Source organism: Ammospiza caudacuta, chromosome 23, assembly GCF_027887145.1.
Source record: "Ammospiza caudacuta isolate bAmmCau1 chromosome 23, bAmmCau1.pri, whole genome shotgun sequence".
Classification (NCBI taxonomy): domain Eukaryota; kingdom Metazoa; phylum Chordata; class Aves; order Passeriformes; family Passerellidae; genus Ammospiza; species Ammospiza caudacuta.
This window is the reverse complement of record NC_080615.1, coordinates 9219875-9233974: the sequence shown is the minus strand read 5'-3', so window position 1 is coordinate 9233974 and position 14100 is coordinate 9219875. Positions and strand designations below refer to the sequence as shown.

General features: G+C 50.1%; 2 protein-coding genes across 3 annotated transcripts in view; one reads left to right on the top strand and one right to left on the bottom strand.

The window, feature by feature from the left end:
• The first annotated feature begins 912 nt into the window (after positions 1 to 912).
• CXCR5 (C-X-C motif chemokine receptor 5) lies at positions 913 to 5643 on the top strand. The gene is made up of 2 exons (XM_058819190.1): positions 913 to 951; positions 4567 to 5643. The coding sequence occupies exons 1-2, from the start codon at positions 913 to 915 to the stop codon at positions 5641 to 5643; spliced, it is 1116 nt and encodes a 371-aa protein (XP_058675173.1).
• Positions 5644 to 8941: 3298 nt separating this feature from the next.
• The window catches only part of BCL9L (BCL9 like), a 47455-nt gene continuing 42296 nt past the window's right edge, over positions 8942 to 14100 (bottom strand). For both annotated transcript variants that reach the window (XM_058819082.1, XM_058819083.1), the window contains exon 8: positions 8942 to 13521. In XM_058819082.1, the coding sequence (XP_058675065.1) occupies positions 12362 to 13521 (1160 nt within the window). In that variant the 3' untranslated portion in view covers positions 8942 to 12361. The remainder of the gene's footprint in view (positions 13522 to 14100) is intronic.

Sequence of the window (14100 nt, the reverse complement as noted above, 5' to 3'; positions counted from 1 at the left end):
CTCCTTCACCAGTCCAAAGTCCCACCAGAGTCCTTGCTGGTAGAGAGGCCTTAATGCAGCTGTATCTAGACAAGAGGAGGACAAGAACTCTGCTTGTCAAACCACCTCAGCTGCTTGCACAGAAAAAGCTTTCTGCCAAAATGCCAGCTGCAATGCTGACTCAGACCGGGGCATTCTCACTGTGAGTCTGTTGCTGTGACATCACTGAACAAAATGCCCGTTTCCCTGAGCAGAGAAAATCTTGATTTTACATCCTGATTCTCCTTTGTTACCCTTGTGAAGTCAAGCTGCCCAGCCCCTGCTAGCCCTGCTCTAGACTTGCAGTGTGGCTGCCAAGGCCTTGCTTTCCTGTGCAAGCCACCTCACACTTCCCAAGCCCAGACAAAGGGTGAAGCAGCAGAAGGAGCAGAAGACAACTACAAGTCAATGGGGTTAAAGCAGCCAGGAGGACCCTAAGGCAGAGGGTGATGATCATACAGACCATACCCATGCTTCAAAGTCCTGCACAGCTCCAGAGCAGTGCCTGGATCCAGGAGGTTTCTGGTAAGGGTGGTCCTTAGCACAGACCTTTTCAAAGCCTTTCAGACCACCTGTAACAAGGACAGCTGTAGGCAAGAAGGTTTCCAGGGAAGACCTAAAGATGTTCTGGATCTTCTGCAGTATAGACCAAAGGAATATGGACTCTTAAAACTATACTTTAAAAGTCAACTTACAGCACTAGTAAAAAGATAATAAAGCTAGATGTTAATCTTTACATCAATCAGGTCACTCTATGCCTGGAGCTCATTTGCCTTGCAAATACTCTATTGTTACATTCTGTGCCCCTCTCCGCTCACTTAAATGATTAACTCCACCCCAGAAAAGAACTTTGTTGCAATATCCAGAGGAAAGACGGATCGTTCCCCTCAAACCATGGGGCCTGTCAGCTACTCCTCAGAGACCTATGACTTGGTGAGTTGGGCCTGGCTTTGCTTGATAACAGGGATGGCAGAGCTGGGGCGGGCTGAAAGGCCGGGTTTCTGGCCATCCATCTTCTAACCCTCCTGTTGGCAGAGGCAGAGCTTGAGCCGTTTCTTATGCCAGTGTAATCAGTCCTTCCATCCCTTAAGTCCAGACTTGACCACAAGCTGTTGCTTGCAGAGAGCTGGCGTAGTGTGGCTACAGCCACTGGGATCCAGGGATGGTGGGTATTCTGCTGGGGAAAGCTACCAGGACCTGTACTGGCAAGCACTAAGCCCAAGTACTGTCCTTGCATGAGGACACAAACCAGAGGCTCTGCAAAGGGCCAGGTGACTCACCTGGAGAGTGAGGCTCCAGCAGTCCTATCCTGTGCTGCCAGCCTCTCCCAGCCTCTACTGCCTGCTGCCCTGCTGTCTGCACAGCCATTAGACCAATGTGGGCATAAAACACTTATTCTGAGCCAGGCACCTTTTGCACCAGGCTTCAGTGGTACAAATGACTGTGTACACAGGTGTACACTGTACACCTTATTTGGTCTCCTTTGACAACTGGAATACCCAAGCAAACCCAGTCTTCTCTCTCCGTGTGGGAAAACCCTTGGTATGACCACCCTGCTTGCTTGCTCCATGTACCAGCTTCCATACATATGGCTCCACATACGTACAGGCTCCACATACACTCTGCTGAAAGGGGAACATGCAGTATATTTACAAGAGAGGACTTTTAAAGACTGAAAGATGAACTGCAAGTACTACTTCTAACAGGGCGTGATGACACTAGGTATTTTACTTCATAGTTCTCTTCCCAGCCTTTACAAGTGAAAAAGAGCAGCTGCACCTTATAGAGTATGCTGTGCTATCCAATGGCAAGGACACAGCAGCATTATCATTACCCTGGTTTTCAAATATTGCATCTCAGAATTTATTTTTTTACTACAGTGGCTCCCTGCAGCAGACCTCAGGATTAGTTATTCCAAAAAAGAGAAATGTTGGATTCAATTGTTACCAAATGTTCTGTTCCTCCTTTTTTCCTACACTCAGGGAAGAGCAAGCCCTACCCTTCATGCAGAAGACCTGTACAAAGGTCCCTCTGCATGCTCACTGTTGACTTATCCCATCCCTGATCAGGCAGCCACCCACTTCCAGTCCTAGAATTGCAGCAGAGTTCCCAGAACCCTCAGCTTGACATATTCAGTGCATCTCCTGCAGCTCTGGTCCCTGCCCTTCCTGTCTCAGCCCAGACTCTGATTTTTCATCCTTTTTTATTTGTCTTCAACTCATCTCTGTCCACTCCTACGCCTCTGTGTTGCTCTGCTTAGAGGTGCAGGCAAGAACGATTCAAACACAGCTCCACATAAGCTTCCCCTACCCACAACGAGTGGTTTACAGTAAGAGCCCTCTTTACCTGCTCCCCACCAGCAATCAGATGGTGTCTGATAGTGGCACTCAGCCTCTGCACTTCCGGCTCCAAATACCAGGTGATGCTGGAAACTTGAACACCAGCCAAGCTGCCCATCCACTGCCATCAATGGTGCTGGCATGGCTCCAAGGGAGGACTGACACTCCAGCCAGCAAACCCTGCTATTTTCCATAATTTCATTTTTCCCTTCAAAGCTTCTTCCCTTCAAAGTCCAACCTCTCCCCAGTGAAATTTCCCATTCCAACATACCATCTGTTTGGGGTTTTCAGCACAGTCACCTGCACTGCCTGAGCAGCCTGGTTTGGTCACTACACTAAAATGCAAAGGTTTATAGGTTGTTTTGCTTTTAATCAGAGAGGTTTAAGGATCTGGCCTTGACCAACATATCACATATTTCTGTGTGTTGTTAACTCCTCTTGAAAGGTCCAGGTCCAGAATAGGCAGGAAATACTTTCAAGCTGGGTAGGAAAATAACTGGGAGGGATTTCTTAAGGCCCAAAATCATACCCTAAATCAGAAAAATAAAAAGTTCTTTAGTAATACAAAATGCTTCTCACCAAAGGCTTGCAGCCCCACAGTTAGATTAGCAAGAGCTGGGCAGGGTTATTCCACACTTTTCCCAAGGACTCATTCCCTTGGGAAACTGGAGTGCTCCTGGGGAGTGGACCCTCCTACCATCCACTGCTTGGAGACTGCCTGTGTCTGCTGTCTGCTCTACAAGTTTGGTAATTCCCCATAGACTTATGCCCCATCAGCATGCCCAGGCTTCTTCTGGAAGCATGCAGGTAGTCTCAGTAGCAGAGGAGTATAGATAAGCCCCCACAGTCATGTGCAGATTCACCCAGTGCATTACCCAGGGAAAGCTGCCTGAGAGAGAAGAAACATAAATCACCCTTCCTTAGTTAGGTACCACTCCAGGCTGGTCACAGCTTTGTAGCTTTGTAGCCCCTTGGGTGAGCAAAAACCCCCAAAATCAGGTCTAAAACTGTGTAAAGCAGGGCTGGTATTTTTAGACAGGAACTTTAGCTGATGAGGGAAGGAGCAGCAGGTGCAAACTGCTGCAGCTGGCAGTGAAAGGTATGAAAGCATTAGCAGAGACTTCCGCTGTGGTCAACACTGAAGTCTCAACATAGGTCTCCAGAGAGGGTGTGGGTGGGGGACCTCAGGGTGACTGCTGCTGAGCTCTTCCCAGTTGTCACTAATATTCATATTGCCACAAGCCTCCTCCACTGCTCTCTGTTGTGCAAGGCCAGCTGAAGCATGACCACCATCCAGGGAGCCCAACAACAACTCAAGACTTGCCCTCAGCTTCAGCTTGAATTTAGGCTGGTCAAGAAGATACAGCAAACCAAGGGCAAGTCACATCTGCAGCAGCTCTATTGTACTTCCCTTACTGGATATCAGTCTGGGGTCTGAGTGGTGTTTTCCCTTCCCTTTCCTGCTCTGACTGCAATTAATTCAGAACTGAAAGCTTTATCAACAGATCTCTCTCTCCATCATCTATTCCTGTAGCTATGGCACCACAGCACCTCAGAGGCTTTCCTCCCATTGTGCTGAACACTTGCCCCACACCTTCCTCCAAGTGTGTGGGAAGTGATCTCAAAGGCCAGCTGCTGCTGACCCCACCTCACCTTCTCTTTTATAGGCAGCTCTCAGGCCTCTGAGGATGAGAAGAAGGGGACAGGTTCACTGCACAGAATTTGAGGTACAGATGTGCTGTGTGGTGAATCCTACCACCTTCATACCTGACAGCAGGCAGGCAGGACAGGAGTGGTCCATATAAGAAGTGGGTGGGAAAAATCAGGAAAGCTGGTAGAGGAGGGTTCCATTCTATGTGAGAAAGCAAAATTCGCCAGCAGCTAACTTGGCAAGAACCAGAAGATGAAACTGATCATCTGATAGGACACCAAAACATCCCCAAATACTCCAGTTAAAGATTATAGACTGAGCAGCCCTCACTGTCACAGATGGAGAAAACCCTCTCCACCTGCTGCTGCACCTCTTGGCAGTAGAGGAGCCTCCAACACAAGAGGGGCCTCATCACACTGCAGACAGCATCTCCTCCTGATGCAGGTGGGCTGCAGGACATGGGGGTGCTGTGCTCTAGGTCTGCCAGGTGCAGCTGGGAGACTGGGTTCTTGTGTTGAGAAACTCCCCTCCATTAACAAGACTCTCTCTGTTCCCCAGAGCCAGGTGGAGCTGAGTGGTTACTATGAAGCTGAGAACACCACCCCTTCTTTGGAGGGCTACTTCTGCTTCAACCCAGCCTCATCTGTGGTTGGCAACCAGGGAGACCCCTTCAGAAAGGTCTTCATGCCCCTCATCTATCTGCTGATGTTTGTGTTGGGGACTCTGGGCAATGCTCTGGTCCTGGTCATTTTAGAGAGGTTCAAGCGGTCTCGTACCACCACAGAAAACTTCCTTTTCCACCTCACCCTCGCCAACCTAGCACTGTTGCTCACCTTCCCATTCAGTGTGGTGGAGAGCCTGGCTGGGTGGGTATTTGGGAGGCTCCTCTGTAAGATACTCAGTGCTGTCCACAAGATCAATTTCTACTGCAGTAGCATGCTGCTGGGGTGCATCGCAGTGGACCGTTACCTGGCCATCGTCTATGCGATCCACACCTACCGCAAACGCAGAGCTCGCTCCATCCACCTCACCTGCACGGCTGTCTGGCTCTGCTCATTGCTTCTGACTTTACCTGATCTCGTCTTCATGGAAGTCTGGACGGATGACAGCAACCGCAGCATTTGCTATTTTCCAGAAGTTGGGATTGATGGAAACAATGCATGGCTGGCAACTCGCTTCCTCTACCACACCGTGGGCTTCTTTGTGCCTCTGCTGGTCATGTGTTACTGCTACATGGCCATCATCCGGGCACTGTGTCAGTCCCAGCGCCTGCAGAGGCAAAAAGCTGTCCGTGTGGCCATCCTGGTCACAGGCATCTTCCTCCTGTGCTGGAGCCCATACCACATTGTCATCTTCCTGAACACACTTACCAAGCTAGAAGCCTTCACCAAGAACTGCCTCCTGGAAGACCAACTGGACACAGCCATCATGGTGACAGAGGCCATTGGCTTCACACACTGCTGCCTCAACCCCATCCTCTACGCTTTTATTGGGGTCAAGTTCCGTAATGACTTCTTCCGGATCCTGCAGGAGCTTGGCTGCATAAGCCAGGAGACTCTGCAAGAGATCCTGGAGGTGACAAGGAAGGGTAGTGGGATAGAGTCTGACAACATCACCTCCATCTCCACTTTCTAGCTGGGAAAGGCTGCCTGCGGGGAAGAACTGGCCTGGGTCTTTCCTTCCCAGTGGCACACTTGCTGTGGTCTCAATTACAAGTTTCACAAGCATCCCCACAACTTTCTTCACTCCTCAGGAAACAGGTCCAATACACCCAAATCTCATCAGACACCTTGCTTGGCTCTTCCTGATTCTCAAACTTGTAGAGACCCATCTGGCAACTGTTGGTGAATGCTGGATGCCTGATGGTCACTCTTGTGGAGCTGGATGAAGATGATCACTCAAGTGGGTTGAAGCTGACATTCCCACCTCTCCCTTGAAAAATGGACTGTAGGCATCTTGTGCACAAAGCCAGGCACAGGACTGGGGTGCCAGGGTTAAGGAAAAATGTGCAGCCAAGTAAATGAGTCATGTCAGTAAACAGGTCTCCATTTCACTAGCTAAGGTTGGTACACATGTGCTCAAGGGAAGCCGTGGGACTCAGTGGCCATCGCAACTGGAGAGATGCAGGTAGGACTGATGGGGGCTGCAAAGCTCAATCCAATAGCATGGGTGTACAGTACTGGACACCTTTGACTGCAACATTGTCCTCCTGCTGCATAACATCCCCCCAGCCCGCCACAACAGCCTCATTTTCCCAACACAGCTCATGCCAGGAGGTCCTCCCACAGACTGAAAGATTTGACTGTCACAGACTCCTTTCCTGACACCAGTTGCATCCTTCCCCACTCATTTGATCTGTTTTACTGCTGTTATGATCTTATGTGAGCGGCTGCTGAACTAAATGCCTGACTATGCAAAAGTTTTCCTTTAAGGAGGAACACTGTCTGAGGAGATGGCTTCTGTCTTGTGAGCGCACACAGGGGAGAGAAACCACACAGCCTTGTAAAGCTGATAGTATAACTTTTTTTTTTTTTTGCAGCTAGTTGTATGGCTATTTATGGATTCTGAGAGCAAGGAGACCCACTGCCCCAGAGTAAGGGAAAGTCTCCTTTGTTTTTAGCAAGGCTAGAGGAAATGTGACATTTTGCTTTGCACTATGCTTTCTGTTAGTTTTCCTCCACCTGCACCTACAGGGCTTTCAGAGATTAACTGCATCCAGATGTACAGAGGGACAGACCTGGGTGGTCATCTTGCCCTGAACTGCAAGTATGCAGAAACTGCTCAGATCAGGGCAGCTTGATGATAATTTGCTTCAAAGTAAGAGCAGCAGCTTTCCCCATCATTAATTCTTGCACCACAAGCTGGTGTGTGGGGAAACCCCAGCGGACTCAAAACAGCTTGCTGCTGCCTAGGAGGTCTTGTCACAGTTTAATATGGCAGCGGGCCCACAATACTGCTCCATGACATTTCTGTTCCTAAAGAGTACTGTGGCCTGAACTGTAGGAGAGCCATACATACCAATGTCACCCTCCTCACATGCACACTTTAAAATCTCCTCTACCCTTCACCTCACATTTTAAGCAATGTCGAAACAATATTAGTTCTCCTGTGGCAACAGGAATTTTATGCTAACCTCATTTCTGAAGTTCATCCCAGTAGCAGACAGCTCAGTCCCAGGTGAACTTCACAGTACTCACTCAAGGGCCCTGCTAAAAAGAACAGCCAGTATGGAAGAGGCCACATTACCTCAGCCTGACTCAGGCAGAGATCTCAATAGCTTGATCTCACATTGTGACTTGAGGAGAAAACTCATGTAGTATAAGGCAGTCCTCCATTTCCTGCAGCACCGCATCTTCAAAGATGAAACTTTCAAGTAATGGCAGCTGTGGTTGTTCAGGCACATACATGCAGCAGAGAAGGGCAAGTCTCTTAAGCCTGCAACTGTGTTCTCCACGCTTGTACCAGTGAGAAAACCCATTGCAGAAGCATTGTAAACACCTCTCCAGTAGGTTATGGTGACAACTGTGTTTCTATATGAAAATGTTATTGAAAAAAATAACAAAGTATTCAATAATGATAAAAATATTTACAGTGGTCACAAAGTAAAAAGAAAATCTGCACTCAAATGAGAGTGAACAGACTACACATCTGTTGTTACTATAGCTTTTTGCACTGGTATGTACAAACCTTTAGGAAGTTTTGAGGTAAGCTGTAATAAACAGGTGAATAAAACATCAGTCTTCTCATGTGTAGTGCTTGTAAGCATTTGTCTGTAACTGTGTCACTCTATTCAAGGGAGACGCATCAGAAAGGACTAAGTGGGCAGATGGCACCTTTCTGACAAGCTCTGCTCGAAGAGCTTAGAGGAGCACCTTGCTCAGATTCCCCTTCACCAGTGCTGCAGAAGGCTCTGCTGTGTTCAGAGTCAGTCCAGACCTGCATTACCTCTCTGCTTTACAGAGCCTCTTCCACTAACCACAGCACCTTCTGCCTCAGTTTTACAGCAGCTGCTAACCTGACTGGAAAACTGCCCTTACACCTATATTTGGCCCACACAGCCTGGGAATGGCTTGGCTCAGAGCTGGCAGACCTTCCCCAAAGAGTTGCCATTGTTCCTCCCATAGCTGCCTGCAGCCAGCCTGCTGAATGTGGGTAAGAAGAAAGCAAGAGGAACTTTCCTTCACTGCATAGGAAGCTCTGCTTTCCACTCAGCAAAATCCTTACTGTCTCCTCAAAGGTTGCATGGCTGTCACAACACCTTGCCCCAGAGTGGGCTTCCCTGCTAAGTACTCACACTGCCAAAGCCACCACTGCAGCCCTCGGACAGACCTTCATCCTCCCCAGTGGAGCTCTGCTCAGCCCCTATGCCATGGCTGCCAAGTGAGGCAGATGCACCCTGCCCACCCAGGCTACCAGGAAGGGGGATTGAGCCAAGGGGAGCTCCAAGGTGGCTTCTGCAGAAAGCAGGGAGATGATGCGTGGGAAGGCGATGTCACCACCATCCACAGCACAGCCGCTGCACCTCCAGTCCCGGACTGTGCTCTGCAAACAAGGCTCCAACAGACAAACCAGAGGAAACCCTGGTCTCTGATGAAGGCAACCCCAAAGATGGGAACACGAAGACCCTCACAACAGCACACTGCTCTGCGTTTCCTGCAGGGCAACCAAGTCTCCCAGGAGACAGAGCTGGGGTTCCAGCACAGCATCCTGCTACGCACACACAGTGATCACAGGGCCGTGGCAGGCAGTGGAGCATGCATGGGTGAGTGCAAGTAAGGGAACGCATGAATGAACGCGTGCCTGGGAGTGCTGCAGAGAAGGGGCTCCCCCGATGCCCACACAAACCTTCCAGCACCTTGCAAACTCTCTCTCTCTGCTGCAGTCCAGTGGAAAATCATGTGGAAAAATACAGGCACAGGGTCAGGTCTTGAAATTTGTCTTTTTAATAAAAAGGCACCTATAAAACAGGTCAATACATTACAGGCAGCACAGATACCCAAAAACAAGCCTAAAAATTGTTTCAAATGAAAACCAATAAGATGTCTTCACATATTGTATTTATATATTTATATTTATATATATATATTTATATAATGGTACAAAATGACTGGGGAAGTTTCTCCATGGGATGACAGAGAACAGGTCAGTCAACTTTACCTCATGTGAAAGCTAATTCCAGATGTGTGATTATCCAACATACTGAAAGATGCAGATTCCTAGCATTTGCTTTTTTGGAGCTGGAAAAACATGGCAAAGTCATGGCTAAAAGATGGGCAAACCTTCTACTGCGATTAGGTGGAGTCAGTACACAGAACTCAAGGTGAGGAGCCGAGCAATAAACTACAAGACACAAGACTAGACACAGGTCACGGCAGCGGGCAACCAGCTGATGGCAAACCTTGCCTGAGTCTAACAAGGACTGGCTGTCACTGAGCCTCCAAAGGAACTCCTGCCACACTGCTGTTCACAGACATGGTTGGGAGCAGCGCCCAGGGCACAGGGGTGTTAGGCAGCATTTCTTCTTCCCATTGTTCAGCCATCACAGTGGTAGGGGTAGGGCTGGCTCCAGGGCAGTGAGATTTTGCAGAAGAGCACCAACTGCTGCTCCAGAGTCCTCAGCTCTGACCTAGCATCAGGATTCCTTCTATATCCAGGGCAGCTGAGTCAAAAGGCTTATTGGTCACTGAAGGACAGGTCTTCCTCCTGTTGCCAGGCAGAAATAGCATCACACTGCCATGTCCCTGTGAGCGCTCAGCACTAGTCTTCTGAGCACTGCACAGCATGTGCCACAAGCTTGCAGGCTCCTGCTGATACAGGGACAATGCGCTGCTGACACAGTGAGGACTGCAAGGCCCAGGCAACTTCTGTGTCGGGCTGGACAAAAGGGACAACAGGGAAAGTACAAACACATGGAGAGCTCAACCAGGCTAAAACAACAGCTATCTACAGGCAGACAAAAAAACTTCCATATAGAAAATGGTATGGCTTCAAATTAGCCAAGACTTGCTGGTAGGTGATGAGCAAAGTTTGGAATTATAATTGGTATTTGGATGTTTCTGAGAAGCTACCAGCAGCCAACAGCCTGAAGAGCAGCCAAGAGAAGCTACAGCCTTTCAGGCAAGTCAAGCTTAGAAAGAGCCACATCTGTTTGAGCCACATCCTCCTGCCTGAAACACACACTGAAAGGACCAAGAATCCAACCAGCTAACAAGTCAGGTCCAAAGCCTGAGCTGAAGATTATTCTTCTGCTCTGTCTCAGCAGGAGCAGAGAACTTCTCATTATTGTTCCTGTTTAACCACTTCAATCCATGTTACTTGCTCACACTGTATACAACAAACCTCTACAAAGCAGGAGACTAGAGCAGGATCCTTCCTCAGATCCAAACCCACGCTTCTCACCCACCACTACAAAATGCCCCAAAGCTTCAGTGTATTCTTAACTGGACTTTATGATTCCATCTTCTCACAGACTGGATCAAGACAACTGCTGGGCTGACATTTCAGCACCCACCAGCCTTTCCAAACAGCTTGCAACCTGATAAAAAGCGTTGCTGTTCACTCACTACTTGGCAATCTCCCTTTCCAAAGCCCTCTCCTCCTGGCAACAGCAAGTTGCAAAAGATGAGCTCTGTTATAAGAGAGGTAGTGTGTTAAGCCTGGCTCTGCAGAGATAATCCTCCAATTGTGTGCCCCAGGTTCACCACTGGATACTGGAATTGCAAGTCCTCACAGAGGTCCAGAGATACTGTGATGTGTGCAGAAATGTGCATGCATCATGACACATTCCCCTCTGTGTAAAAACATGGTAAAGACCATCAGAGCTGCATGCAGGAAGACCTTATGGAGTACAGGATGGAGAGGGTGGAGTGCATCCAGAAAAGCCAGAGTTGTCCAAATGGCATGCTTTTGCCAGCCTAGGAATGAGAGACTGCAACTCAACTTGGCCTCTTCCGTCTGAAGCACAGGACAGCCACGCTGCTGACACTGAACGCTGAGGTAGAGTATTGCACTCAAGGACAGGTCCTCTTCAAGAGCTGGACCTCTCCTGTGCCACAGGGCAGGGCTGCTGCCAGTAGCTCAGGTTATCATGGAGTGAAGACTGCCTGCTAAACTCTACACATGAAGGACTGACAAGCACAAGGAAAACCTGGGAAAGCATTCAATGGCAGGGAAGCAGGACACAGTGGTGAAGGGTAATAGACTGGTGTAGGAAGGCTGCAGAAGATCAGGGTTCCCAGCTAGCCTCTCCTGGAAGCACTGGAATGCATCACCTTGCTCACCTCAAAGCCCATCTGTCCCTACCCACCACAACATCTTGCCTACAGGGGACATAGCATGAAGGGAAGAGAAGGGACTAGAGGTGACAGAGCTGATCAAGACCTTCAGGTCCAGCACGTTACCATCTGTGAAGCCCAGATTCTTCATGCTTCTCCAGCTGAAGGGCCAGCATCCTTCCCATCCCAAACACAGCAGCTTCTCCAGAGAGCAGCAACAGCTGCATCCTCTAAAACTGTGGCCTCTGCCCTGCCAGATGATCACTGCTCCAGCAGCATTTCACTGGGGCTAGAGCTTGGCGGCCTCCCCCGGCCCAATGGTCCTTGGTCAGTGGTTGTGTTGGTGTACTCAGCATAGTATCCATGGGACCTGAGATCTGCATGACACTGCACCACCCCTTCTCCACACACATGCAAAACCATTCAGATTTGTGAATAACACAGGTCTGACAGAGTCACTTTACAAGGGGATCTCTCAACACCCTGTGCACCCTGGGGATCCTCCTGCCTCCTCCATGGAGAGATTTCAATCCTTGTACACTGTTGCCTTTAGCATGTTCTTTTCTTTCTGTTTTTTAAAACATGTTTTGAGGCTTCTATTAAAACACAGAAATACAGGACAATTAAAAACCAGCACAAATTTTGCCTTTCCCAGCGACCTATTTACAGCTAGTTCCAAAAACCCTCTTGCACATTTTGGTTGCTTAAAAAGGAAGGACAAAAAAAAGAGAGAGGAAAAAAGGGCAAGAAAAACACTAGACGGAGGAAAACCGTAAGTGAAAACTTTACAAACTGCCACAAGGTCTGGATGTCCCTGGTTGCCACTCAGGGTTCAAAGTAACAGCCCCACTCCCAGCCTCTTCACCCTCCCCTTCCCCAAAAAAGAAAGGAAAAAGAAACCCAATTCACATCAAGTTTACTGCACATCTGGTTTGCTGTGTAGAGGCAAATCCAATATGAAAAGCATCCCACGTGGTGTCCTCCACTGGCATTGGCCCCCAACCCGCCCCCAGAGAAAGGTTTAAAAATGTTTGTAGGCGCAGCCCCATCCCCGCCCCAGCGCTGAGGGCCAGTCAGGGTTAAAAAGGTAAGTTTGCCATGTTCCCAGGCCCAGGGATATAACTCATCTGGCTGTCCAGGGAGACACTCCTCTGCCTCATCTGGTGTGTGACCATGAGGTTCTGCTGAGGCGGGGGGCCCATGAGAGAGCCCTGAGGTGACATCATATGTCCTGTCTGGGCATACATCTCCCCTGACACAGACATGCTTCTCTGCTTGGCCTGCATCAGCATGAAATTCTGCTGGGCCATCAGGCTCTGCTGCGGAGACATCATGCCCTGGTGCATGCTATTGCCCATCATGCCTTGCTGGGGCGGTATGCCTGTCCTGCCCAGCATGGGCACTTGTCCAGGATGGCACAAGGGCATGCTGAGTCCCCTCTGCACGCCCTGCTGCCCGGAGAGGCTGGGAGCATTCATACCTGGACGCACGGGGGGCTGCTCAGCCATCATGTTCTGCAGGTTCATGAGGTGGAGGTTGGAAGGCTGAGATTTGGGTGCCTGGCTGTCGCTCTTGGGGAAATACTGCAAGGTGCTGCTTGGCTTCTCTGATGGGATGATCCTGGACAGGTCAAACTCCGGGATCCCCGTGGGCGTGGGGCGGATGACCTCGCTGAGCTCGGGGTCGTTCAGCACCGACGCCACCCCAGGAAGCACGGGCGGGTAGGGATCACCAATCCGAGGAGGGATGTTCTTGCCCATCATGTGCTGCTGAGGGGGCATCTGGCCAGGCTGCTGGGAGGGAAGGTCCTCAGGTGGCAAGGGCATCCCTGGCGGGTAATGCTGCTGCATCCCAGGGCCACCTCCTGCGCTGGGGGCCAGGGGCATGCCTCCGGCAGGAGATGGCATGGCATTGTGGGGCTGCTGCATGCGGGGGAACACGAGCTGGTTGGAAGGAATCATCTGTGAACTGTTGGGCACAGGGCCACACTGCTGGTTCAATGAGTCCTGGGGACCCGGGGGCAGCATCATGGGGTTCTGGGGGGGCACGCCCGCCCCTGGCCCACTTGGATGCATAGGAATGTTGGAGCCCAGAGGGTTTGGGGACGACATCATAGAGGTGGGGGGTGGTTCGTGGGAAAGGGGCTGCTGACCAGGTAGGTTCATTCCCATGGGGCTCTGAGCGGATCCAGGCCCCACAGAGTTCAAGTGCAGTTGATTTGGCTGATTCCCCGTCACGCCTAAGGACAGGAAAAAGAGAGAAGAGTTAACCCCTCCTACAGACATTTCAGGGCTGTAAAATCCACATCCTGAGAGCCTGCAAAGCAGTCCTGCTCAGAATGCCCTGAGCATGGAGCATGATGCTCAGAAAGCAGCCCCAAGATGGGCTTACAAAGCACCAACATGAGGAAGAACCGTCTCCAACTCCAGCTCCTCAACCCCACAAGCACCAGAGGGCTCTTCCAACTTCATCCAGTCCCATGCCAGATTTGTGATTTCTTACATTCCCCTGATTTTAGAGTCCTGACTGGCTCTGTGTGTGCCTTACATCATGGTCTCATCAGGGCTCTCAGCTACCTGAAAGGCAGCAAGGAGTGACCCTTGACTCCTGCCTGCCACAGGGTTTGCCACCCAGCAAGCTCCAGTGACCACACAACCTCGGGTGCTAAGGAGGAAAAAAGCAGAAGAGTCAGCGGCCCGGCACAGATGCTGTCTGGGCGGGAAAGTCTGTGCCCATCAGAAAAGCAGAGCAGCCATCAGTGCTTGTGGAGGCAGCCAATGCATTTGCATGCCTTGCGGTCAACCTAAGTGACTGCTCA